Source organism: Myodes glareolus, chromosome 6 (assembly GCF_982192425.1).
Source record: "Myodes glareolus chromosome 6, mMyoGla1.1, whole genome shotgun sequence".
Lineage (NCBI taxonomy): Eukaryota > Metazoa > Chordata > Mammalia > Rodentia > Cricetidae > Myodes > Myodes glareolus.
Genome location: NC_142031.1, coordinates 4,235,539 through 4,260,122, shown reverse-complemented (window position 1 = coordinate 4,260,122; position 24,584 = coordinate 4,235,539). Strand labels below are relative to the sequence as shown.

Here is a 24,584-nt window from a genome sequence, read left to right as displayed (position 1 = left end):
CCCCTTTGCGTCGCTATTGGTGCATCCCGGTTCCCAGCAGAAGTTGGGCGTCGGGGTCTACTTCGGTTTGTGCTCAGCTTTCTGACGTGGCTCCCGCAACAGTCCGGGGCCGAAACGGATGCGGTGAGCTCTCCAGAGCCTCAAAGATGCCCACGGGCCAGGTGTGCGTGCATCTTTCCCAGTCCTAGTACGTGCAGCTTGCTCAGGTTCTTGCGATTCTCGTTGCTCTGTGAGGTCCCTGGCCCTATCCTTGTTTAGCCCTCGGGGCGCAGGGTCGGCTGTCCTTCCTTCATTGCTCGGAATTGCAGCCCACGTTCTTGTCTGGGTTCCCGGTGGGCCTAGTCTTGCCTTGGTCCGGGGAGATGCGCTCGCGGCTCGCGTGGAAATTTGCACTGAAGCCGGCTTTGCGGGTTTAGGGAATGGTCCAATCCTGGTCTCATTTGCAGCTCAGCCATGCAGCTTCCACGGACCACAATTCTTTTTTGTGCCCCAAACTGCCCTAGCACTATCTCGTTCTAGTGTTTGTACCCAGGGATCTTTGAGACTACTTTGGTGAAGACCACATCTTTAGTCCCATGGCAGAGGGTGAATGAAGGCATGGCAAGCACCCCTTAATTAAATTTATAGATAAGCCCTCCACGCCCCATTCCTCCCCTGGCTAGTGGAGGTAAATCTCAGGTCATCATTTTTGGGGAGCAGGCTTCCCTGAGGCTGGCACCACTATTTGTGGAATGTCACCTATATAAGAGTTAAGAGTCTTGGTCATGATCCGTGCTATGAGATGCACCCGCTTGTCCCTCCTGTGTTTCTCCCTTACTACAGTTTAATATTGTTGGAGATGACATTTGTCTCTTTACTTCTGGAAGACACCGGGTGTTTGGCAAACATTTATTGACTAGACCAGCAGAAATGAAGGCCTTAAGACACCATCCCAAGCTCTCATCTTGTAGATTGGAAGCAGGCAGGGAAGGTAAGGATCTTGGCTGAAGTTAAGGAGAAAAAAAAAAAAACTGGCCCTCATCTTTGGACATTCCCACCAGGAGAGCTCTGGCTGCCCCCTTCTGGACGTCTCATCCCCATTTGGCTTCCTGAGTGGGAAGAGGAGAGGGGCATGGGTGTGAATTAGTTACTGTTAGCCGTGAACTCACCTCTCAGGTAAGGTGGGCTGTGATGACACCCACTCACTGGAACAGTACATCGGGAGTGCTGTGCCTGACTCTGCTTGGGCTTGGGTAGAAGCTGACCCGTCTTCTTCCTGTTTTTTGTTGAGAGCCCGTGGTCCCTTTTCTTGGGTTCAAAGCATGGAATCTGCTCAGTTTTCTTTCTAATGTTTTTTCTTCCCAGAGGTCCTTTGGTTCCTCTTCTAGACTTTTCTGTTACTGGAGTTTGTAGGGTATGAGCCTGGTTCTGGTAACCCCATTGTGTGATCTTTGCCCCCTGTCCTCAGTGGTTAAAGAGACAGATAAATTTTGGTCGGTAGTGGCGCATGCCTTTAATCCCAGCACTCGGGAGGCAGAGGCAGGCAGATCTCTGTGAGTTCGAGGCCAACCTGGTCTACAAGAGCTAGTTCCAGGACAGGCTCTAAAGCTACAGAGAAACCCTGTCTTGGAAAACAAAAAAAAACAAAAAAAAACAAACAAACAAAAAAAAAGAAAAGACAGAGAGAGTCAGATAAATGTGAAAAGTGGATAAAGAGATTTATTTGGTGTGGCCACATTGAGAAGAGGAGCATGTAAAAGGGTCATTGTAGGACAATTAATAAAAACCCAGAGACAGAAATTGGGGTTCAACCAATTTCAGAAAAGCAAAACAGCCAGTCACTGGCTCTTACCTCTACAGTCCAAAATGGCGATCCTGCCTCCAGGAATCTCAGAATGAGACTGTGTCTGAGAGCTGTCTCCTTCTGTCTTCCTTCTGTCTTATATTCCTCTCTAGTGCTGGGATTAAAGGTGTATACCACCACTGCTCAGTTTTTGTGGCAAACTAGTGTGGCTACTGGAATTGAAGGTGTGTGTTACCACTGCCTGATCTGTAAGGCTGGTCAGTACAACCGTTTTACACTCTGATCTTTAGGCAAGCTTTATTTATTAAAATATAAATGAAATATCATTACAGGTCCTGTACCAGGATTTTTTTTTTTTTGAGCCACCAGCCAGCTCCCAAATCATGATACGGAGACTTCTTATTAGTTGTGAAGCCTAGCTTAGGCTCCTTGCTGGCTAGCTCTTTTGACTTAAATAATCCTGTTTCTTTTCATCTATTTTTTGCCTCGGGGTTTTTTATCTTTCTATTCTGTGGTTGATGGGCAGCTGCCTGGCTTCTGGCCCCAGATGTGTCCTTGTTTCTCCTTCATTTTCTTCTCTTTCCTTTGAGTCTAGAGTTCTTCTACTTATTTTCTTTGCCCTCTAGCCTCACCTACCTCTCTCCTGCCTAGCTATTGGTTGTTCAGCTTTTTATTAGACCAGTCAGGTGCCACAGGCAGGCAAGGCGAAACAAGTGCAGCACATCTTTACATAGTTGAACAAACGCAGCACCAACAAATGTAATATTGCGCAACAGGGGCCAGTACCCCCAAGTCCATCTTAGGACTACTAGCCTGAAGTTTAGGCACAAACAAGGCAGGTGTGCATAACTAAGCAGTCCTGGTCGGGACGTGGTCCTGTCCATCACTGGCCCATTCCTGTCTCTGCTCCAGTCTCCCCTGCAGGGTGTTCTGATCAGTCAGAACTGTGAAGTCTTCTTACGTTTCTCTGCACCAAGGCTTTGACCTTCCCTCCTCCCAGCATGGGATTCCTGGGGAGATCTGACTTCTTTGGGGTCACGACACGTCTCTTTAGACTATCTCCTTCCCTCCTCCCAGCATGGGATTCCTGGGGAGATCTGACTTCTTTGGGGTCACGACACGTCTCTTTAGACTATCTTCTCTGCTCAGGAGTTTTTATTTCTTCCAGTCACTGACAGATTCTCTCTGAGGGCTGGTGCTGACTCAGGGAGCTCACAGTCTCCCAGGACCACACTGACCGCTCAGCCCTGGATAATGTTTCTGCAGAGTGCTGGGGGGAGGCCGGCCCTTCCGATCTCCATGGTAAACCTGACTGGCAGTAGGGGCAGCAAGGGGCTTGTGGGGGCGTGGGTCAGGAGGGCCCTCCTCCCCACAAATGCGCCCAGCGCTGTCAGGTATGGGTTCTCAAAGATACCATCTTGCCTGTTTGATCTGGAGAACAGTGGCTAGCATCTCTTCAGGAAGAAGACCAGCCAGGCCCCCTCCACTGCAGCACCGTTTGGTTTGTGACTTTCCTACGTTCTCCTGGGCAATGACTGCCAAGGCCACAGGAGGGACAGCCCTCTTCTGCCAGGAACTGGCCAGGGAGCAGTGACTACCAGATAGGCCACAGGGGCTGTGACCAGCAGAAGCACAGGGGCTGTGCAAGCCTGGGGCTAGACACAGGGCCGTCCAGGAGCCCCTCACTCCAGTAGGAGGTGGCCCTGGAGTGAGTGTTGGCCACACCTCTTTCTTTAGTGGGCAGCTCTATAAACTTCCCATGGCTGCTGTCACTAAATGCCACAGACTCTGTAGCTTGGGCCAACAAACTCTGATTTTTTTCCAGTTCTGACCATCAGACATCTAAAATCTGTCTAATTGGCTGAGATCAAGGTGTGGGCAGGGCAGGCTTTCTGGGACCTCAGCTGAGGATGTCATTTCTAGTCCCTGAAGGACCCTGCATCCCTTGGTACCTGGCTTTTCTTTCCTCTAGAGACCTTGGCCTCGCTATGGTCCCTGTTTTTATTTCTAAGCCTTCTTTCTAGTCTCTCACAGGAAAGGGTCCTGTGTATGTTCCAGCCTTGCCTGTTGTTCCAGTACCTCGCTCCTGTGAAAAGTCACATATTCCAGGGTCCAGGATCAGGGTGAGAACGTTTTAGGCTGGTATTCAGCTTGCCAGAAAATCTGACTCAGGGAGGGGCAGGAGCTTCCAGGGGCTCTTGTTGGCTTGTGTCATTCACCACAGTGGATATGGGGGCACTACTTTCTGTCTGCTGTCTTCAGCCACCCCAACCTTGGTTCTGTTAGTCTGCCTGGGCCTGCTTCTGCACCAGGATTTCCCTGTGGTAGCTGAGTGTCTCCTGGGATTCTGGGCTGGGTAGTCTTGGGCAGCTTCAGACTGTGCAAGAGTGTCAGTCCAGACCGAGTCTCCCAAGAGAAACTGTCTATGGCTCCATCTGGCTGGACTGGGGACAGTCCTCCTCATGCATGGAATTGGGTTCTCACAGACAGCAGGGGAAGCAGGGCATCCCGGTAGCCTGCCACACCCACATAGAGACAGAGCCACATGGTGGCTTTGGACCACTGAGGGGGTGCCTGGTTTGTCGGTGTGTACCAGGGGAGGCTAGGATGTAGCCGGGGACCCTGAGGTGTACGTGTGTGTGGAGGTCAGGTTCGGTTGACAGTCTTGTCATTTTCTTCCCTCATGCACCCTGAGCATGGAGGGTGACCCCTTAGAATGGCCCTTCACTTTTACCTTTAGAAGTCCATGAGATCCTGACGGGCTTTAGTGTGTGTGATTTCTGCCTGTTCAGGTTCACTGTGTGAGAGGTCAGATCCCAGGAACATCGAGAAACACTCGTTAACTTAAGAATGTCAGCAGTAATCTGATTACATGATAACACACACAAAAACTTTGAAATTGATGAGAAGAGGGTGGCTTTGGGCTTGAGCCAATGCTTTCATCGACTTAGTAGGAGACAGTTTGTTCTGGGCTTCTGCGCCTCTTTCATCTGCTGTCTTGGTTTAAGCCTTCATAGGAAACCCAGCCCCACTGGGTAAGAGGAGGGTCCCATGGTGGGTGTTGGGCTTGAATGCTTCCCCCTCCCCTTAGCAGTAGTTTTTGTTTGGAGACAGAGTCTCTTTATGTCGCTCTGGTTATCCCAGGCAGACCTTGAACTTGTGTTGATTCTCCTGCAGTCTCCCAGTTGCTGGCATTGCAGGTGTGTGCCACCATGCCTGGTTTCCGTGGTGCTGAGGATGGAGAACAGGATGCTGTGCACAGCAGCACTGTGTGGACGTTTGCTCAGTGGAGTCCCTGCCCGCCGACCGACTTCCTACACAGCAGCTTCTGCCTCAGGATCTTTCATTCTCACAGGGTTTGCTCTGTTATGGTCACTGGTTGTTGGTCACTTGGAATGTGCTGGCACCCTGAGTTTCATAGAACGCCCCCATAGTTACACATATAAGCACATATTCCTTGAGGATGGCATCCACCTTGTCTCTGTCCCTCTCACAGGGATGGTCTTGGAAGTATGCTGCAGTCAGGTTGGCGGTGGAGGAAACAGATGTTTCTCAATCTTTTGTTTGAAACCCCCTTAGTTTTACTACGGTTGACTTTGTTTGTGTTTGAGAAAGTGTCAGCTGAAGCTGAGGTCGCCTAGCCGTTGCCTCGTCTTTGGAGTGCTGTTAACGGCAAAGCAGGCTGGGCAGGCAGCAGCCACAGCAGGCTTTCCCCTGGGATGCCATCGGCCTGTGGCTTGCACCGGACGTGGCATGTGCTTTACTCTGTGTTTTCCATCACCGCCTTGCTGTGTGTACCCAGCAGTCCAGATGTAGTGAAATTAATACCTTCCTGGCTCCGCCTTGTGAAGCTGTTTCCACTGTGTGGTGACAGACTTGACAGGGAGCCACAGAGCTTCCGCGGCTGTCACCGTGGCCTGTGCCCCACCAGGGTGGAAATGCCGAGAGCAGTGGAGGTGTCGGGGACCGGCCACTCTTCGAGGCCACACTGCTGCTCCCCCCACACTTGTTGTTGCGGTGCCTAGAATTGGCCTCCAATCACCGTCTATGGGTGAGACTGTAAAAAGCTGGTAATGCTGGCTTTGGCAACAAGAAACCTTGCCACATAGTCCAACCCTTCTGGGCGACTGACCTCAGTGTTCTAGAGATGACATTCAGCCTCATTGGCTCCGCCTCCTGCTCGTTCTGTCCCTTGTTTCTATGCCTGTCTCAAGGTAACTGCTCCCAAGTTGCCTTTGGCAGTGTCTGTTCCCAAGCCCATAGTTCCCTCTGTGCAGAACCAGCAGAGATGGAGATTGGCACCTCACTGGCTCCCATTAGCTCACGCTCCCAGGACGTTTTAGCGCTTGGTCTTCATCCGCTACTCACGCTTGGCATCCTCGTACAGTGCTTAACCTGTATGGCTGTTCACAGTAGCCCTGCATGCTCCCTGTTTATACCAGCCACTGAGCCCACGGTAGTTGTGTCTGATTGGCATATTTCCTTGGCAGCATTGGTTCAAGTTGGCAATGCAGCTGCTGCATTGGGGTTTGCAGGACTGGGCTGCCACGTGTGGGGGTCCTGGGGGGTGGAGGCTCTTCCGGGAAAGTCAGGTGAGCATCGGGTGGCTAATTGATGCCTTTATTTCACTACAGATGGTGCAGGGAGTCCTGGAGGCCCAAGTGAGGTTGAACGCGCAGCATGGGTGACTGGCCCAGAACCTTCGCCCAAAACACGCTTGTCCCTCCCCACCCACAGAGAGCACGGCAGCTTGGGAAGGAGTCCACAGCATTCCAGTGTGTCCTGAAGTGGCTTGATGGGCCACTAATTAAACAGGTAATGAGATTTTTCCATTGATTGTCAAATGCTGTTGTCTGAGATGAGGCTTCCAATTAGCATTGATTTTCACCGATCTCCTTGGGTCTCACTGTTGTGCCCTTTACCTTGAACTTGGCAGTCCTCAAGTGACACAGAACATGGGAATTGGCCACTTGTTCAGTACAGGGGGTCTTGGGTCAGCATTTCTACTCAATAGCGCCATAGTGTAGACTCCCAGGTAGTCTGACTTCTGGATTGTTTCTGAGCCAAGGTGTAGAAAGATGCCTTGTTTGTGATCCTGTGCGGTCTTCCTTCCGTTTACAGTTGGGAGGATGATGCTTTGGGCAGCAGCTCTGCCAAGGCTGTAGAAGCCTTTGTGCTTGGCTGCTCCAGCCCTTTGAACCCTAAGGCCTGTGCCCTGCTCAGCTTCCGGGGAGCCTGTGTGAGCTAGTGTGTCCGTTCATGTGGTCTGTGTCCTTCTGAACCCTTGGCCTGCAGGGATATCCAAAAGCAGTCAGCCCTGCCGGCGAGTGCGTGGTGTTCCTCTGCTTGGCTGTGTGCTAGGATTCACACATTCAACTGCTGGCTGTCAGGAGTGCACAGTTCCAAGCCCGCTGCTGGAGTGCTTCCTGTGTTTGCTGCAGGGTTAGGTACTACGGTGTCTGCCATGTCACAGCTGTGCCACTTAGCAGGCTCTTGATGCTGATTCTCTCACCCTCAGTCCTGTGAGGGCTCCAGCACACCCTCATCTCCCAGAAGCCGAGCAGAACCTGCACGAGGGAAGCCAGCTGCTTGGAGCTACTTGTCTCTCATTGGCCCTGGACTGCTCCCTGCTAGAACCGGCTCTGGCGGCCCTATCTGAAAATTGACAGCCTTCTCTTTGCTAGAAGTTTCAGGAAGGAAAGCCCCACCCATTCTCGGTTTGAGAAAATTAATTAATGGAGTTTGAAATTGAGAAGACGCACAAAGACAGTGAATTTCTCTACAATGTCCTGTCTCAGATGCCACCGGAAGTGTCTGGCTTCTGTACAGCACTTCATAAAGTCTAAGCAATATAATAAATATATTTTTCGTTTTTACGTATGTGTGTCTATATGAGTTTATATGTACCGTTGTGTGCTGGTGACTTTGGAGGCCAGCTGAGGGCATCAGATCTCTGGAACTGGAGTTATGGGCAGTTGGGAGCCACCGGGTGTGGTTGCTGGGCCTCTGTAAGAGCACTAAGTGCTCGAAATCACCGAGTCATCTCTCTGACTCCTGTTATTATTGTTATTACTATTATTATTTTGATTTTTTGAGATGGGATTTCTCTGTGTAGCCCTGGCTGTCCTGAATCACAGTCTGTAGACCAGGCTGGCCTCAGACTTACAGAGATCCACCTGCCTCTGCCTCCGGAATGCTGGGATTAAACTGTGTGCCACCACTGCCTGGCTGGTCCCTTATTGTTATCATCATCATCATCATCATCATCATCATCATCATCATCATTGAGACTGGGTCTCACTGTGTAGCCCAGAATGACCTCAAACTCCAGATCTCTTGCCTCAGGTACTTGAATGTTGAGGCACAGGTGCCTGCTGCCACACCTGGCTCATAGTCCTCCTTTAAGTGTAAATGGTTTTATATATAATATATAAAATACATATAATCTGTACCTTGTTTTAAAAATGATTCTAGAAACAGTATGTCTTAGAGATTGTTCATATTACATGGGGATTTTTTTTTAAAAATTTTTTTAAATTTTGTGGCAGAGTCTCACTGTGCAGCCCCACCTGCCCTGTCACTCACTCTGTGGGCCAACCTGGCCTTGAACACAGAGATCCACCTGCTTCTGCCTCCCGTGTGCCACCAGGCCTGGTTCTCATTCTTTTTTGAGGCAAAGTCTTACTATGTAGCCCAGGCTAGCCTCAAGCTTAAGATCCTCCTGCTTTAACCTCTTGAGTATTAATTTAATGTGAGGGATTACAGACTTAAGTCACCATGCCTGACTGCATTTACATTATTTTTAGTGTATGCGCGTGTGCGTGTGCGCACGCACACACACACACACACAAATATATATATATATATATATATATATATATATATATATATATATATATATAATAATTCTAGTGAATGGAATTCCTGCTTCAAAGTCAGGTCAGGGAAATACCAGAGGTGAGGTAAGGGACACATCCCATCGGTGGTGACCAGGGAGCTCCCGGGGCTGAGTGCACCTGTGCTAGGACCCCAGCTACTCTCAGGCTGGAAGGTCACTGAAGGGGACACACAGGCCTCTGTGTTGTACCACAGTTAAGACCTGGACACTACAGAGACACGGGCAGATGGGTGAGAGAAAGGCCCAGCCCCCAAGGCCCTCCTGCAGCTCGTGGTGCATCTGCATGTTGGCCCCTGGGAAAAATCACAGGGAGTGTGTTTTCTGCCTGCTGTTGTTTGGAGCTGTGAACCCATCACAGTCAACCCAGAAAATCCTCAGGTAGTTGGAAATTATCACACCATCGAATAACCTGTGGGTCAGAGGAAAGTTCACAGGGAGGTTAGAAAATATCTCAGACTGAGCAACGGTGGACAGAAATGTGTGCAGGCATCATGTGTGTGCCCATCATGGACTGGAATGGCTCTGCACAACTCTGGCAGAGAAGAAAGGTGTTAAACCAGTGCTTCCCCCTTAGGAATCTCAAGAAAAACCCACGGGGAAGAATGGGAAATATCTGAGTGGAACTGAGGTTTTTGTGTGTGTGAGGCCTGGTGGGATCCCGAGGATGGAGTGGAGCTGAGCTCCTGTCCCAGCTGGGACCAGAGTCCTGGACAGTCCCCAGGAGATGCAAGGCAGGGCCAAGAAGGAGGAGGGATGGTTGTGGTCAGGGAGGCAGGCAGTGGGGAGTGGGGTCGGGGGCCCAGCAGAGGGCTGTGGTGCCGCCCCACCCCGACCTGCCCTCTCACCATCCTCATCCCCACACCACTTCTCTCATTTGCTCTGAACAGAAAATGTCCAGTTATCTGCTTGCTCTTTACTAGGGCTGTGGCGTTCACAGCTGGATCTGGGAAGGCTGGGTCTCCTTCCTGCTTCACGGCGGTGTCCTGTCTATGGCCATCTCCGTGTAGCCCTTCCATTCGCACAGACCCTGAATTGTCCTTTCCTCACCAGCTAGTGACTTGCCCCTTGGCCCTTGCTGCATGGATGGAAGCAGTGACCTCTGCCTCCCCTTTTCCAATTCCTGTGCTGTCCCCATCTCCTTACGGCAGTTGTCCAGGTCCTGAGTCACTTCATCATTTCTGCTGGGAGTGGGTGGCTGCTCGTTCTGTTGGGATCACAAGCACAGCCTCTCTCAAGGCTCCACAAGGATTTCCAGGGCTGCTTCTGCGTACCCCAACTCCTGCTCTGCCTGCTGTTCCAGTGTACCCCAGTTCCCACCAGAGCTGCTCCTCTGCACCCTAACTCCTGCTCTGCCTGCTGTTCCAGTGTACCCCAGTTCCCACCAGAGCTGCTCCTCTGCACCCTAACTCCTGCTCTGCCTGCTGTTCCTGTGTACCCCAGTTCCCACCAGAGCTGCTCCTCTGCACCCTAACTCCTGCTCTGCCTGCTGTTCCTGTGTACCTCAGTTCCCACCAGAGCTGCTCCTGCGCACCCCAGCTCTGCTCAGCCTGCTGCAGTCCCATAGGCTGCAGGGTGTAGACCGTTCCTAGGATCTTGCTGAGTTCAGAAGTCGATACCCACTGTAAAGGCATCAGCTGTTGAGATAGTGGCAGATCTTGGCGTGGTGCTCCATGCAGGACTGCAGGGAGGCCCAGAGTCACAGGGAGAGCCTGGGCTGGCTGAGCGGCTGAAGACTGCCAGCTTGTGTTACTGTAGTGATCCCTGTGGTACAGAGACTGTCCGGTTTTCTGGTCTTGGTCCTGGGATGGGCAGGTTCTGTGTGAGGGTTGAGGAGAGCATTCAGGGGTGGTCAGGGTTCTGCTCTGGTTGGTTTACCCATCAGAAATGCTCTCAGAGGCAAGGCAGTGGCCATCTCTGAGAATTGGCCTGTGTGGGAGGGTATGGTGCATCTCTAGTCAGGGATTCTCCAGATGCCAGAGGTTCAAGGAAAGATACATAAAACAAGAAAATGCAGTAATTTAGGGAAAAATAGCACCTATTTCTAGTCTCCAAAAATCCCAGCTCTCTTGCCTGAGGTCCTGGCCTCGTACTGCACCCTCTGCTGGGTCCCTGTCCCCAGGTGCCGAGGTTCCCATGTCCCCCATGGTCTCTTAGCTCTCAGCCCAGATGCTGTCTTCCCTGACTTTCCTGGCTAGGCTTTCCTTGATGGGAATCCTTAGGCATTTTCTTCCTTTGTTCCTGTTGTGTCCCTGTTAGTGCAGAAACAGCAGGGGGTAAGGGAAGCTTGCTGAACGAATGAAGGAGAGCAAAGCAGAGGCCTCTGTCACCTGAAAACTGTAGCTTTGGCAGTAACAGAGGTTGAAACAGGAGCAGTGGGCAGAAGGCTGTGGGAAAGACCTTGCTTTCTCTGGGCTTGTAGGCATGGTTTCTCACAGACCAGAGTTCCGATTTCCTTATACTGACACCCCAGAATAATTCTGACCAGTTGATTTAGTTTCCATTTCTGTCAGGATGGACTTAGCATGGCTGCACAAAGCGGTGAAATCCACCCCAGATGGCTTAGGCCAGAGGAGTTTATTAAGCAACATGATAGACACGGCACAGAATCAGCCCGGGTGTGGTCTGAGCCAGGCTCCCGCGTGAGCATGTGGGACGACCTGGACTTGTATCCTTCATCTCTTGGTCCCATCTGCTCACAGAATCGCGGTCAGCAGCCCCAGGTCTGCGTCTGACGGACGTGACCTGGCCTCTGGTGTCCTTTGGATGTGTCTTACGTTTATGCAATCCGAGGTCATTTCAGGGTTCTGATTGGCCAGAGCAGGCTGGGTGTCATGGTTTATAACTCCACCAAGACCAGGTGCTGTGGAGAGAGGCAGTCGCCAAGAGGAAATTGAGCTTTCAGTAGCTGAATATGGGGTAGGCCGTTCCCAGAGTGGCTCTGGGGTGACTCTTCAGGACTCCCTTTCTGGTGTCTCCTAGGGAATTCTGGACATGTTGTCGGAGCTTGAATGCCACCTGCAAGTGTCTCTCTTCGATGTCACCTACAGACACTTCTTTGGGAGGACATGGAAAACCATGGTGAAGCCCACCAATCAACTGTCCAGGCAACCACCCAGGATCCTCTTCAACGAGGTGGGTTCTGGTGACCGTGGGCGGGGCCTGCTTTATGGTAGGGTAAGGTGTGCTGGGTTCTGTCTTGTGCAGCCCAGACAGTGGGACCTCGGCACACACATCTGAGACCTACAGGCATGGCCCGGAGTAGCAGGTCACCACTGTAAAGCTTGTCTTGGTGGTGCGACTCTGTTTCCAAACAGTCTCTTTGTCCAGCCAGGTAGACGTGCTTACAATGGAGTGCAGGGATGTGGGGATCCTGTCTCCCTAGGGAACCTCTGGTTACTGATCTCAACTGATAGTGTGTTAACGTTCATTGCCATGACGAAATATCTGGGAAATAACAGTATAAGGACTCATTTTGACTCTAGTGTTTCTGGCCCTGAGGTGAGGCAGAGCATCGTGACAGAGATGCATGGCAATGCTTGTCCTCTCCTGGCGAAAGGAAGTGGAGAGAGAACGCCTTTCCTTGTAGGCGTACTCTCCGTCTTTCTCCACCTGGGCCCTAGTCTACGGGAGGACATCACCTGCATCCCGAGTGGGTCAGCTCCCTGAGCTTCTCAGCCTTCCTAATGCCACAGCCTTTTAGTAGAGTCCCCATCTTGTGGTGACCCCCAACCATGAGATTCTTTTCGTTGCTCCTTCGTGACTGTAATTTTGCTGCTGTTGTGAATCTTAATGTAAACGCTGTGTTTTCCAGCGGTCTTAGGTGACCCCTGTGAAAGGGTCATTTGACCCCCAAAGGGGTCACAACTCACCAGTTGAGAAATGCTGCTATGGTTGGTCCTTTCTGGGGGTGATTTCACAGACAGACCCAGAGGTGTGCTTTTCCAACCTAGATGCTTCTCACTTCACTCAGCATGGCAGCCAAGAGTGACCGCCACAGGTGGTGTAACTCAGACTCAGTTAAGTGACTTGCTCACGTGGAGGGTGGCCGAGCTTCTGCCCTCAGACTTGGCAGTAGCATGAATCCATGTCCCTCAGGGAGCCTCTCGACCACCTTCAGCTCAAGCTACCTCCCAGGGAGGGAATGAATGAGCTGTGAAACCTTCTCAGAAGGGGCAGAAGGAATGGGAAGGAAGGGCCGCGGAGGCGGGCCCGTGAGAGGCCAGGGCGAGAAAGCAGTGGACACCGGGATGAGCAGGCGGGAGAATGCGTTCAGCAAAGCAGGACAGAGTGAGGGCGAGGGGAGCTGGGGGCTGGTGTGGTGGCAGCCAGTGGGCAGACAGCTGTGCCCTGTGGGCCTTCCCAGTGATGCTGGGCTCTTTAAGAGCTGAAGAGGCCGCAGGGACCTTCCCCATGCTGTGTCATACTTGGCCTTCAGGGGGCAGTGAGGAGCCCAGGTGACGGCTTCTGATGACTGAGCCTTTGCCTCTTTAGCAGGTGAGGCAGAGGAAACTGTGCTGTGACAGTTGGTGCCATGGCTGACGGTGGAGGGGACCATGGCTGTTCTGAGCTGCTATTCCGGTCACTTATACCCCGTGGCTGCTTTTCTGCCACGGCTGCTTTTGCTGTAGCTGGTGCTGAGTGTCAGGCTGGTTATGAACATGCTGCCCTCTGACCTTGGCTGTCATCCGGCCGTGTGATTCTGTGTGGCTTGGCATGGCTCATTCTGAGGCTTTCCAGACTAAACACGGGTAGTTGAGGGAGATAATGGCCCCAGAGGTCAGAAGATTAAACAAAACCTTGGCAAAGTCTATGTCATGGGGACCGGAAGTGTGTCTGACATGATGTTACCGGGTGACTTACACAGAGCTCTTGGGAAGGTCTGCCCGGCCAGCGTGCCAGTGGCAGGAGGTTGTGCTGCCAGCCTTGTACGTGGCTCTGTGTGACCCCACGAGGGCCGTCTCAGCACAGGCATGACGTGGCCCTGTGCCCTTGTCACTCTGGAAGTCTTGTCCTGTCTCATGACAGTGCTGCAGCGGGTGGGGGATGGCGCAGCCCCTCCTGCCTTTGGTGGCAGCCCTGTAGGCATGGATGGGCTCTTTCGATTTCCTCTCTCCTGTGTGCAGAGCCCACGGAAACCTCGTGTCGTGAGAAGTTTCTGTGATGAACGGTGACGGTGGCTCTGATGGCATGCCTTCTCCGGGGTGGGACTTTCTAGGGCCAGGCTGACTCCTTTCACCTCATCCTTGTCCTCCTCCTGTGGAGGGTGGCAATCCTGAGTCCTTGCTTTGAAGGTGAAGAAAGCAGGTGCATGGAGCATGGAGCATGGAGCATGGAGCATGGAGCATGGAGCATGGAGCATGCAGCCTCCCCATGCGCAGCCCTTGGGGTGAGCCTTGCTGTAGGCGTCGCTGTGCTCTGGGTCAGCAACCTTCTCTGAAGCCAGCACAGGGACAGTTGGTGTCTGGAGTCCAGATGCACCCCCTCCCCTCTCCTTGTCCCCTTGTTTTCGCTCTGCATTTAGAGAGGGCTTGATCTCTGTTGCGCATCTGCTCCGCTCCCTGTTGGCGATCCTGACTCGGTCCAGCATGGGATCTAGGTTGCCAGGTCAGATGCAGGGCCTTCCATCTCCAATCCTGGGAGTCACAGATGGGAGGCCCCTGTAGAATGCCCAGTGGCTGTGAGAGACCAGTCTCTGAGGTCGCTTCTGTCTTTGTCTTGGATTTGACATCGTGTTACCCTGGGTTTCAGTTGCCCCAGGAGCCCAGATGCACTCAGATTTCACTGCCCCCTGCTGGCCAGGTATCCTGAGCCCCGACACAGACCTTTGTCCAGGAGGAGATCCAGGATTCAGGCTTGTTCCTGAGCTTGTTTACCTATGCTGGTGGGAGCCACATCAACTTGGCCAGCTCAGCCTGGGCAGCAGTCTTGATTTGCCTTTGGTTGAGGCTGTGTTTTGGAATCAGTGAAATGGAGAGTGTGTAGGCTTAGCTTGTGGTGGCCAGAGCGAGGCGGGACCTGAGGGTGAAGCCTGAGCTGCCTCCTCTGGCTTTTCCCAGCTTGTTGCTATGCTCAGTGCAAACAGCAGAGGCCAGTGATGGCCTAGCGACGAAGCCCGAAGCCCACCCCACAGCCGTCAGCGCCTCTTCACAGCAGCTTCCCCTGTCTCCTGACACCAGAACGCAGCAGAGGAGATTGTGCTTGTGTGGTGTGTGTGCCTGCACCTGTGTTGTATGAGGTTGACATGCTCTGGGTAGGTACTTACCACGTGCTGTGGTTGTGGTCACTGGCTGTCCAGTTGCTCCGGCCACATGCCTATAGGGACAGATGACCAAGATGCTGCTTGTCTTTCAGCAGTGACTCGGAGGCGTGCGAGTCGGGCAGATCTGCCGTGATGTTAAGGAGCTACCAGCATCGGGGGCTATACTCAGGGCTACTGTGGCTGAGTGGTCCATGTGTGGCTGGTAGATGGACAGAGCGATGCTCTGATGTGTTGAGCTGGCACATGGTAGAGGGGGTAGGGGTGGGTGGGAGATGCCATCCCAGAAGAGACGTGGAATGCCAGAGACGTGCCTTGGTAAACAATGACTCTTCACTGGTCCATAGTCCCTGGTCTTCTCCATTCTGCACTCTCTGAGATCTCCCTGGCGGAGAGGAATTGCTTTTTGCTTCCTTTTAGACGGGTAATCGTTCAGAAGTCTTCATGGTGGCCACAGTGCGGTGCTGTTCCCCATGTCTTCTAAGGTGGACATCACTCTTCTCGGATTTTTTTCTTGGCTAACTGGGGCTCTCCACGTACAGCTCCACCCAGAGCAGTGACCCGTTCCCCAGTGTGTTCCAGTCCGGTGCTGAGAAAGCGGCAGGGTGGTTCCTGGTCCTTGATTGCGACGTGTGTTTTCAGATCCAGGGATGAGGATGGAGCCCTGGTAGCTCTCGCTCCTCAGAGTCACAGAGCCATGCAGTGACGGATGCTGACAGGAATGCCCTGACCCCTTCCAGACTCCTGCTTCATCAGGTCAGATCCAGACCGTGCACTGGACCCTCTCAGGCCTGTTGCCTCTCACGGGGCCCACTCACTCCTAGGATCCACCTAGCGCGGGGCCTGACAGAAGCAGTGTCTGTTGACTGTGGCCAAGGCCTAGTTGTCACTGTTTGGGGAGTGGTCTGCCAGTGACTGGGGACAAGGGACTTGAGGCTGGTTGCGTCTGTCCTCTGGTGTCTCTCTCTCTCTCTCTTTTTTTAAAAAAATTTTTTATGGTTTATTTAACTTTTTTATTTTATGTGCATTGGTGTGAAGTTGTCAGATCCCCTGTATTTTCAGACAGTTGTGAGCTGCCATATGTGTGCTGGGAATTGAACCTGGGTCCTTGGGAAGAGCAGTCAGTGCTCTTAACCACTGAGCCATCTCTCCAGCCCCCTCCAGTGTCTCTTGTTTTGGGTTGGTGACGTGTGATCACCCCCTTTTATAAGTTAGCCAAGGAATTGCTCTCCAGCGGGAGTGAGGGTCAGCTTTGGCCCAAGTGCCGGGTTTGTTGAGGTTTCCACATGGGCCAAAGCTGGGGTTTCAGGAGGGTCAGTCGGCTCTGTGACCATTGTACACCATCTGCAGAGATGTGCAGTTGAGTGTGAGCCATGAGGATCCCGGCAGCTGCCCATGAAGTGGAGTGAGTTTACTGGGTAGATGGTGTTCGAGCAGCCGCTGTACTCATCTGAACATATGGAGACCGGCAAGCTCCTGTGTAACCTTCCAGCCACGGTTCAAGTTCGCATTACCCCATGGGCTGGGCTGCTCTCTCTGGCCTGTGCTGACCTTACCATTATGACACCTTCCTGGCAGGGCCAGCTTCCAACTTCAGGACTGAGCTGTGAATGTCTTAGGGGAGCGTGGGTTGCATAGAGTTGGCCCAGCTTGGGGTAGTCATTGTTGAAGGCCACTGGCCAGGAGACCTGAGCCTAGGCTGAGGCAGAGTGAGTAATGGAAGCTGCAGGACGCATTTGTGGATTGTTTTCCTGAAGGTCCTGCATTAAAGGCTTGTTATTATTGTTGTTGTGCGGGTATGGGGTGAGCGTGCATATATATACACACATGTGTGTGCATGCGTGCACATGTGTGTTTGTATGTGGCATGTACATGTGCATTTGTGCATATATGTGTCTGTGTGTCCACATGTGTGCATTGTGTGCCTATGTGTTTGTATGTGGTACATGCATGTGCACATGTTTGTTTGCATGTGTGTACATAAGTGTTTTGTATGTGATATGTCTGCATGCATGTGCACATGTGTTTGTGTGTGCATACATGTACATATGTATGCATATGTGTTTGTGTGCATGTGTGTGTGTGTATGTGCATGTTGTGTGTGTGTGTCTGTTGCACAGGGGTAACTGGAAGGGTCATCAGGTTCTCCTTTTATCTCCACCATCTACTCCGTGCCCACCCCTGACCTGGAGGTGGAAGCTTTTTTGCCTTGGTGCTAGGGACTGGAACCCAGGTCTTCATGCTTGCATAGCAAGAACTCATATGCACGGAGCCACCTCCTCAGCCTCTAATGGCTTGTTTTGAACTACTTCTTTGTACGATGCTGGTTTAATTTTTTTCAGCTCTCTGCTGGTCCCGTGAGCATGGGTAGCAGGTCGGCTTAGCTGTCAGCAGGGCATGCCAAGTGCAGCTTCCTAGAGGCTCACTGTCAGAGCTGTTTTCAGTTCTGTCATTGTGGGCAAGAATGGAAACCTGGCCCCTGGGCAGTGGTGTCTGTTTCTGAAGATGAAGGCATCAGGATGATTTATTAATCTGTTTACCCCTCCAGGGAGGGGCCATTGTTCATGAGAGAGTTGTGACATGGAGTATGTGTGTGTGTGTGTGTGTGTGTGTGTGTGTGTGTGTGAGCGAGAGAGACCCTTGTCTTCTGTTTGTGTGCTTTCTCCACAGGGGATTTGATAGGCTTGACTTAGACTTTTAATCATGCTGTTTTAGTTGACACACAGTTTTCTCCTCAAAATGTATGGCGTTATGTTCATTAAATTGCCCAGGTTTGGAGGGCTGCTCACAGGTGTCAGTCAGTCGTGTGCTGTCTGGGATTTTGCCCAAGCCTTTTGCATGCTGGAAAGCTGGGACGGTTGGGGGGTGGGTGGAGGTGGTGGAGGGTGCTCCTAGGCACCATGCTGGAAAGCTGGAGTGGTCAGGGCAGGGGGTGCTCTTAGGCACCATGCTGGAAAGCTGGGGTGGTCGGGGCGGGGGGTGCTCCTAGGCATCATGCTGGAAAGCTGGGGTGGTCGGGGCGGGGGGTGCTCCTGGGCACCCTGCTGGAAAGCTGGGGTGGTCTGGGGGAGGGGTACTCCTAGGCACAGGTGGTCCAGAAGAACGGAGAAGAGCATGTGTTTGTGTGTCCATCCCTGAGAGGCTTTTGCTTCCCCAGTTGCTCAACGCTCTTGGCTCCTGAACAATGTAAACATTTTCCTAGTTGCCCACCAATCTGCCATTTATAAAGCCTTTGTGCTTTGAACTTGTTGTAGGCTGATGTGTTTCCCAGGCTCCTTATGGCTTCTTTAGCATGGTCCCCACACTGGATGTTTGGAAAAGAACACATTCTTAGCCAGGAATGAGGCCGATGCTCCTGAACTTGGATGGCCCTTCAGTTTGTTTGCCGAAAGATACCGGGACTGGCTTAGATGGGGAAGCTCTGGTTTTAGCATTTTTCCCCTTTCTGTTTTCCAAGTCTTGGTGGCAGTGAAAGGCAGTGCCTAGGTGGCACAGTATGCATGTTCTTGGTGTTTTCCTGGATTTGCCCCCACTGACCCCACTGCTCAGGTGGAGCAGTTTCAAGGTGACCTCCAAGCTGGGCAAGGCCGATTGCTTCCTGTGAAAATTTCAATGTTTGTTTTACTGCTGAAAGAGAAAGAGGGCAGCCTTCACAAAACCGGTGTGTACAGGTGTAAATATGCAGGTGAGATCGTGACAGGCTTAGCAGCCCAGCGGACTCTGTGAATCGCTGTGTCTGGGGGCCCGACGCATAATTCCGTCTCAGCCCTGCCACCTGCCAGCTCTTAGTGGTCATTATTTCATCATTCTGCAATAAAAGATAATAGAATAACGATTTATAGTTCGTGGCTGCTGTTTTAATGCATCGCTCCGTTATCCTGGCTGACAGTCTGTGATTACAGTAACCACTTTCTGGCTGACACCACAGTAAGGACTCCTTAATAGGAGTGGTAGCCCGAATTTCCATCCCATGGCGCTGGCCACCCTCTGCCCTGCCTGGCGCTGTCTCAGCTGGGGGCTAAACACCCCGACACTGAAAGGTGGCAGCATGTGGAAGCCAGCCCAGGAAGGAGGCCCTGAGGTTGGCAAACCCAACCCCTACTCCACCTCTGTCTCTTATGCTTGTGATGTGGCCAATTAGAACTGGAAACAAATGCATTGAACCAAATCAGGTTCACACACACACACACACACACACACACACACACACACACACACGCATGAGCACATGCTCTGTGTTAGAGAGAAATGGATTTGCCTCAGCTGTCCCGTGTCTTCCCCTTGTATGCCTTCACCCACCCAGGGGCCAGAGATTTTGGTTTGTACTCTGGGAATAGGAATGTTATAAATGAAGTCCCTTTAAGAAGAAATTGACTATCATCTACTATATTCCAAAAATCTTGTAATGAAAAGATGTCATACCATACTTGGTGCTTCAAGCCTGTTCTTTGGCGCTTGGGAGCTGGAGGCGGGAAGATCAGGAGTTCAAGGTCGTTCTCAGCTACATCATGAATTTGAAGTCAGCGTGGGCTGCTGAGGCCTCCGTCTCAAAAAGCACATGAAACAAAACAAACAAAAATGGAGAGATGGGTTTATCAATTAACAGGAGTAGGCTCAAATTCAGTTCCCAGCACCCATGGCTCACAGCCATGCTCCAGGGGATCGAAGTCTCTGTTCCTGCTTCTTGGGATGCACGTTGTTCCTGCCCCCCCCACCCCATACACATGACTAAAAAAATAAAGCCCTCACCTATGTTATTAAAGGCCTAACCCCCCTCACCTCCCAACCAGATCTCAGCTGATTTTCACTGTGAAAGGCGCTGGCTGTGGGCTTTGGATCTTCTCTTAGTTTAGGGAAGGCTAAGAGTTCTTGGTTGAAGCACACTTAAATGGGACTCCATAAAACATACATATCAGGCAGGGTGAGAGTCAGCATGCCAAACTGTGGCCCAAGTTTCTATGCTGTGTGGTGGCCGAGGCTTGGGTCGATTGTGCCCATCAGTGTTTTGTGGTGTGTGTGTGTGTGTGTGTAGGCATATTTGTTTGTGCATGCACATATTTGTGTGGGTGTATACATGTGTCTGAGTGCCTTTGGCTGCCTTAGGTTGATAGGGGAATGTGACTTGGTCAGTTTGAACCCCAGACAAGTACATAGAACTGAACAAGGAAGGGATGATGGCCCTCATCCCACTGGGGCACAGTCCCTCAGTGAAATCAGAGCTCACTGATATGCTGGTATTGCTAGCCTTGCTACCCAGCTTGCTCTGGGGGTCTCATCTCTGCTCTCCAGGGCTGGAATCACAGGTGGGCTGCCCATCCACCTGGCGCTTACGTGGGCTTCTGGGATAGGAACTCCAGTTTCCAAGCTTGCACCTCCCCAGCCTGTGAAGGTTTGGTCGGGATGCTATGCCCTCCTTCCTCACAAGGGCACTGGGTGGGGCCTGATGCTTGTGTGCCCACAGCATGGTCTGGAGAGGAGAGGGTTGGCTCCCCTCACTCCCTTGCCAGTTGTCACCTTTGCCAGCAGCCTCTGCTTTCTCTCTGGCAGCCTTTCTACTTCCACACCACCTTGAACCACCCAAACATCGTGGCCGTGGTAGAAGTGGTTGCTGAAGGCAGGAAGAGGGATGGCACCCTGCAGGTGCTGTCCTGTGGGTTTGGAATTCTTCGCATCTTTGGCAATAAGCCGGAATCTCCCACCTCTGCTGCCCAGGACAAACGGTACCTTCTGTGTTTCTTTCTCTCTCTCTTTCTCTCTCTCTCAAGATTTAATTATTTTTATTTTATGTACATGGGTGCTTTGTTTGCAAGAATATCTGTACAACACGTGTGTGTGTGTGTGTCTGTTACTAATTCTAAATTAGCCAAAGAGTTGCTCTTTTCTGTGGAGTGAGAAGCAGCTTTGGTTGAACGTTGGGTTGAATGCGGTATGTCCGCAGGCCCAAGCCCTGATCTGTCGCCCATTTTCAGGATTTTAAGTAGGCTGCCCACTCATCTATGCACAAGCGGCAGCTGTGTGACTGTGTGACAAGACTGACAAGCTCTGTGTAGTCCTTCCAACCAGGGTTCACGTTCAGACTGCATCTCTAGGTCTGAGTTTCTTAGTGCAGGAGCTGCTCCCTCAGGCCTGGTCATTCTTTGCTGTGGAGCCATCTCATGCACTGTAGGATGCCTGGCAGTGCCCCGGTCTCCACTAGAAGATGCCAGAAGTCTCTGCCCAGTGTGTTAACTCGATATACCCCACAAACATGCATGGGAATGCCGTGCCTGGATAAAGACGCGGCTCCAGTAAGGGGGCTGGCCAGTGTCTTCCTGGGACTTAGCAGTCAGGCTATTTCTGTTGTTTCCTAGCTTAAAATTATTATTATCATCATTATTGTTTGCATGTGTGTGTGTGTGTGTGTGTGTGTGTGTGTGCGCATGTGTGTGCGCTTGGAGACCAGAAGAGGGCATCAGATCCCTTGGAGATAGAGTTTCAGGTGGTTGTGAGCAACTGCCCTTGACTACCTAGCTGCCTCTCCAGCCCATTTTCTAGCTTCCTGCTCCTTGGGCTGCAGGTCTGTGGGGCGTGTTTAAAATAACATGGCGGGCTGGCCCTGCCCTTAGCCACCTCTTTCTGCAGCAGATGTGATCAGCAACATTTAAGAGGCTCTGGGAGGCAGGGTCCCAGGGGCTGTCCTGGTCATGGGAGATGGGCGGTTGACATGGTTTCTTGGTTCTGTCTTTCAGGTTGAGGCTGTATCATGGCACCCCCAGAGCCCTTCTGCACCCACTTCTCCAGGATCCCATAGAACGTAAGAGCCTAGCCTGGTCTTGGCATGTGTCTCGAGCTCCTGACTTCCTGGGTGCTCTCTGTTTCGCTCTGTCTGTTTGTCTTTCTCGGTCTGAACCCTTTCAGCCTAGGAAACAGTGCAATGGTTATGGCTCCTGTGTTATGGGCTGGCTTTGGTTCTGTAGTGGACGGACGAGGACCCTGCCTCTGTCTCTGACCTGCCCTCCTGTGCCCGCCTCATGTGGGGCTGGCTGCCTGCAAGGCTGTGACTAAAAATGTCAGCGTGAGCATCTTCCTGTCTCCTAGCCAGGCTTGGGAACTGCACAGCTTGTTTTATGGCCAGAAAGACTGAATTTGTCAGAGTAAAACTTCACTATTGTGGAGCTGGGCATGGTGGGGTCCTGGACACTTGGGAGGCTGAGGGAGGAGGATCTCGTAATTCTTGGAGTCCAGGGTCAGTCTGAGCAATACGGACAGCGAAACAATCTCAGAAACACATATAGAGTCACGGAGATGCTTGGTCCCTGGAACCCAGCTAAAAAGCTGGCACGGTGGCACCTGCTGGCACCTGCTCGTATTTCCAGCAGCAGAGAGGTGGGAGACAGATCTCTGCGAGTTCATTGACCAGGCAGACGGAGAGATCTCTGTGAGCTCATTGGCCAGGCAGATGGACAGATCTCCACGAGCTCGTTGGCCAGGCAGCCCAACCAATTGGTGAAATCCTAGGCCATGAGGCATCCTGTGTGAAGCAAAAAGTAGAAGGAACCTGAGAAACAGCACCCAAAGTGTCCTCTAGCCTTCATCTTCCTGCACCAGGTGCACACATGCATACACACACGCATACGCTCACGCACAGTGCAAGCAAAAGCCGAGAGACAAGATCTTCTTGTTTCAGTTTCAACAGAGAAAATGAAGGCAGCTTGGTCCTTTTTGCCTTTATTTTATTTTTGTTATTTTGAGACAAGGCGTGCTGTGTGTAGCCAGGCCTAGCCTGGGACTCGAGGCAAGGCGTGCTTTGTGGAGCCAGGTCTAGCCTGGAACTTGAGATAAGGCGTGCTGTGTGTAGCCAGGTCTAGCCTGGGACTCGAGGCAAGGCGTGCTGTGTGTAGCCAGGCCTGGCCTGGAACTCGAGACAAGGCGTGCTTTGTGGAGCCAGGTCTAGCCTGGAACTTGAGACAAGGCGTGCTGTGTGTAGCCAGGCCTAGCCTGGAATGCGCATTCCTCCTGCATGTGGTTCCCCAGTGTGAAGACAGGTGTGTGCGGCACGTCTGACGTCATCCTTTGGAAACAAGCCGTCTGCTCATGGCATTTGTTGTCATTCCTGGGTTTTAGCTCTTTGATGGGAAATGCTCTTGCTTTTAGCCCCTGTCTGTTGCCCCTCCCCCAGAGAGCAAGCACATGATGCTGATGGAGAACTGTAGCCTGCAGTACACCCTGAAGCCACACCCACCCCTGGAGCCTGCCTTCCATCTGCTCCCCGAGAATCTCCTGGTGTCTGGTCTCCAGCAGATCCCTGGCCTCCTTCCTCCTCATGGGGACACGGGTAAGCTGCCCTTGGATCTGGTCGCTGTGAGTCTGGGTTAGCTCAAACCTCAGAGGACCTGGGCTCATCCTGAAGGGTGATGGTGGCTGGGCTGCCCATGTGTCCCTTAGCTCAGCCGTGTGGCCTGGTGGTGTGGTGGGAGAGTGGGAGACAGTGACACCTACCGCTCAGTCCCGTTGTGAAGAGTGTCAGCTTCCTGCCTGCTCACCGTCTTTCCCTGGGAAGTGCTATGGCACCCACACTTCCTGTCTCCATGGCTGTACCTGGAACACTGCTGTCACTGGCTCCCTTCTCTCCTGGGTCATGTATCAGTGACATTGTCATGACTGCTTTTTGGTTGCACTGTGGCATGGACAACGCATATCTGCATGGTTCAAATGACGCAGGGTAGGTCAGCAGCGTGAGTCAGAGCCGGCGTGGTCTTGCTGAAGCCTCAAGTGATAGAGCCAGCAGGTGCTGGGTGAGCTTGGTTCAGCCTGCCTAGCCCTGTGGAGGTTCTGGTATGCTGTCTGAGCAGCCTGGGACTGGCAGGAACGAGGTTAACAGAGCCCTCTTCCCACTCCAGGCGATGCCCTGAGGAAGCCTCGCTTCCAGAAGCCCACCACATGGCATTTGGATGACCTCTTCTTCACCATGTACCCCTCCCTGGAGAAGTTTGAGGAGGAACTTCTGGAACTGCTCACCAGCGACTACTTCCGGGAGGTAACTCATGTCTCACCCCGCTGTAGTATAACATGACCCTGCTGCCTGCCGCAGGGCTGGGGTGACCTACATTTAGTGTTGCTGGGTGTGAGGGTTCGTCCTGGGAGTCATGGTCCTGGGTGTGGGGGTTCATCCCGGGAGGTGTGGTCCTGGGCATGGGGTTCATCCTGGGAGGTGTGGTCCTGGGCATGGGGTTCATCCTGGGAGGTGTGGTCCTGGGCATGGGGTTCATCCTGGGAGGTGTGGTCCTGGGCGTGGGGTTCATCCTGGGAGGTGTGGTCCTGGGCGTGGGGTTTCATCCTGGGAGGTGTGGTCCTGGGCATGGGGTTCATCCTGGGAGGTGTGGTCCTGGGCGTGGGGTTTCATCCTGGGAGGTGTGGTCCTGGGCGTGGGGTTTCATCCTGGGAGGTGTGGTCCTGGGCGTGGGGTTCTTCCCAGGAGATGTGGTCCTGGACTTGGGGGTTTATCCTGGGAGGTGTGGTCCCAGTCGTGGGGGTTCATCCTGGGAGGTGTGGTCCTGGTCGTGGGGTTCATCCTGGGAGGTGTGGTCCCAGTCATGGGGGTTCATCCTGGGAAGTGTGGTCCTGGGCATGGGGTTCATCCTGGAAGGTTTGGTCCTGCCCTTTGCTCT

At 52.4% G+C, this 24,584-nt stretch overlaps 1 protein-coding gene across 4 annotated transcripts in view; it reads left to right on the top strand.

Annotated features, from left to right (window-relative positions):
• Nphp4 (nephrocystin 4) overlaps positions 1 to 24,584 on the top strand; it is an 84,659-nt gene that overhangs the window by 397 nt on the left and 59,678 nt on the right. For 2 of the 4 annotated variants that reach the window (XR_015738020.1, XM_087906809.1), the window contains exons 2-7: positions 6,418 to 6,598; positions 11,661 to 11,813; positions 20,485 to 20,657; positions 21,666 to 21,730; positions 23,096 to 23,251; positions 23,817 to 23,953. Coding sequence is in view for 3 of the 4 variants with exons in the window: in XM_087906809.1 (XP_087762935.1) it covers positions 6,464 to 6,598; positions 11,661 to 11,813; positions 20,485 to 20,657; positions 21,666 to 21,730; positions 23,096 to 23,251; positions 23,817 to 23,953 (819 nt within the window). In the remaining variant the exon portion in view is untranslated. Of the gene's footprint in view, positions 1 to 54; positions 162 to 6,417; positions 6,599 to 11,660; positions 11,814 to 20,484; positions 20,658 to 21,665; positions 21,731 to 23,095; positions 23,252 to 23,816; positions 23,954 to 24,584 lie in introns of those variants that run through there. The other 2 variants (XM_087906810.1, XM_087906811.1) reach the window with 2 other exon arrangements.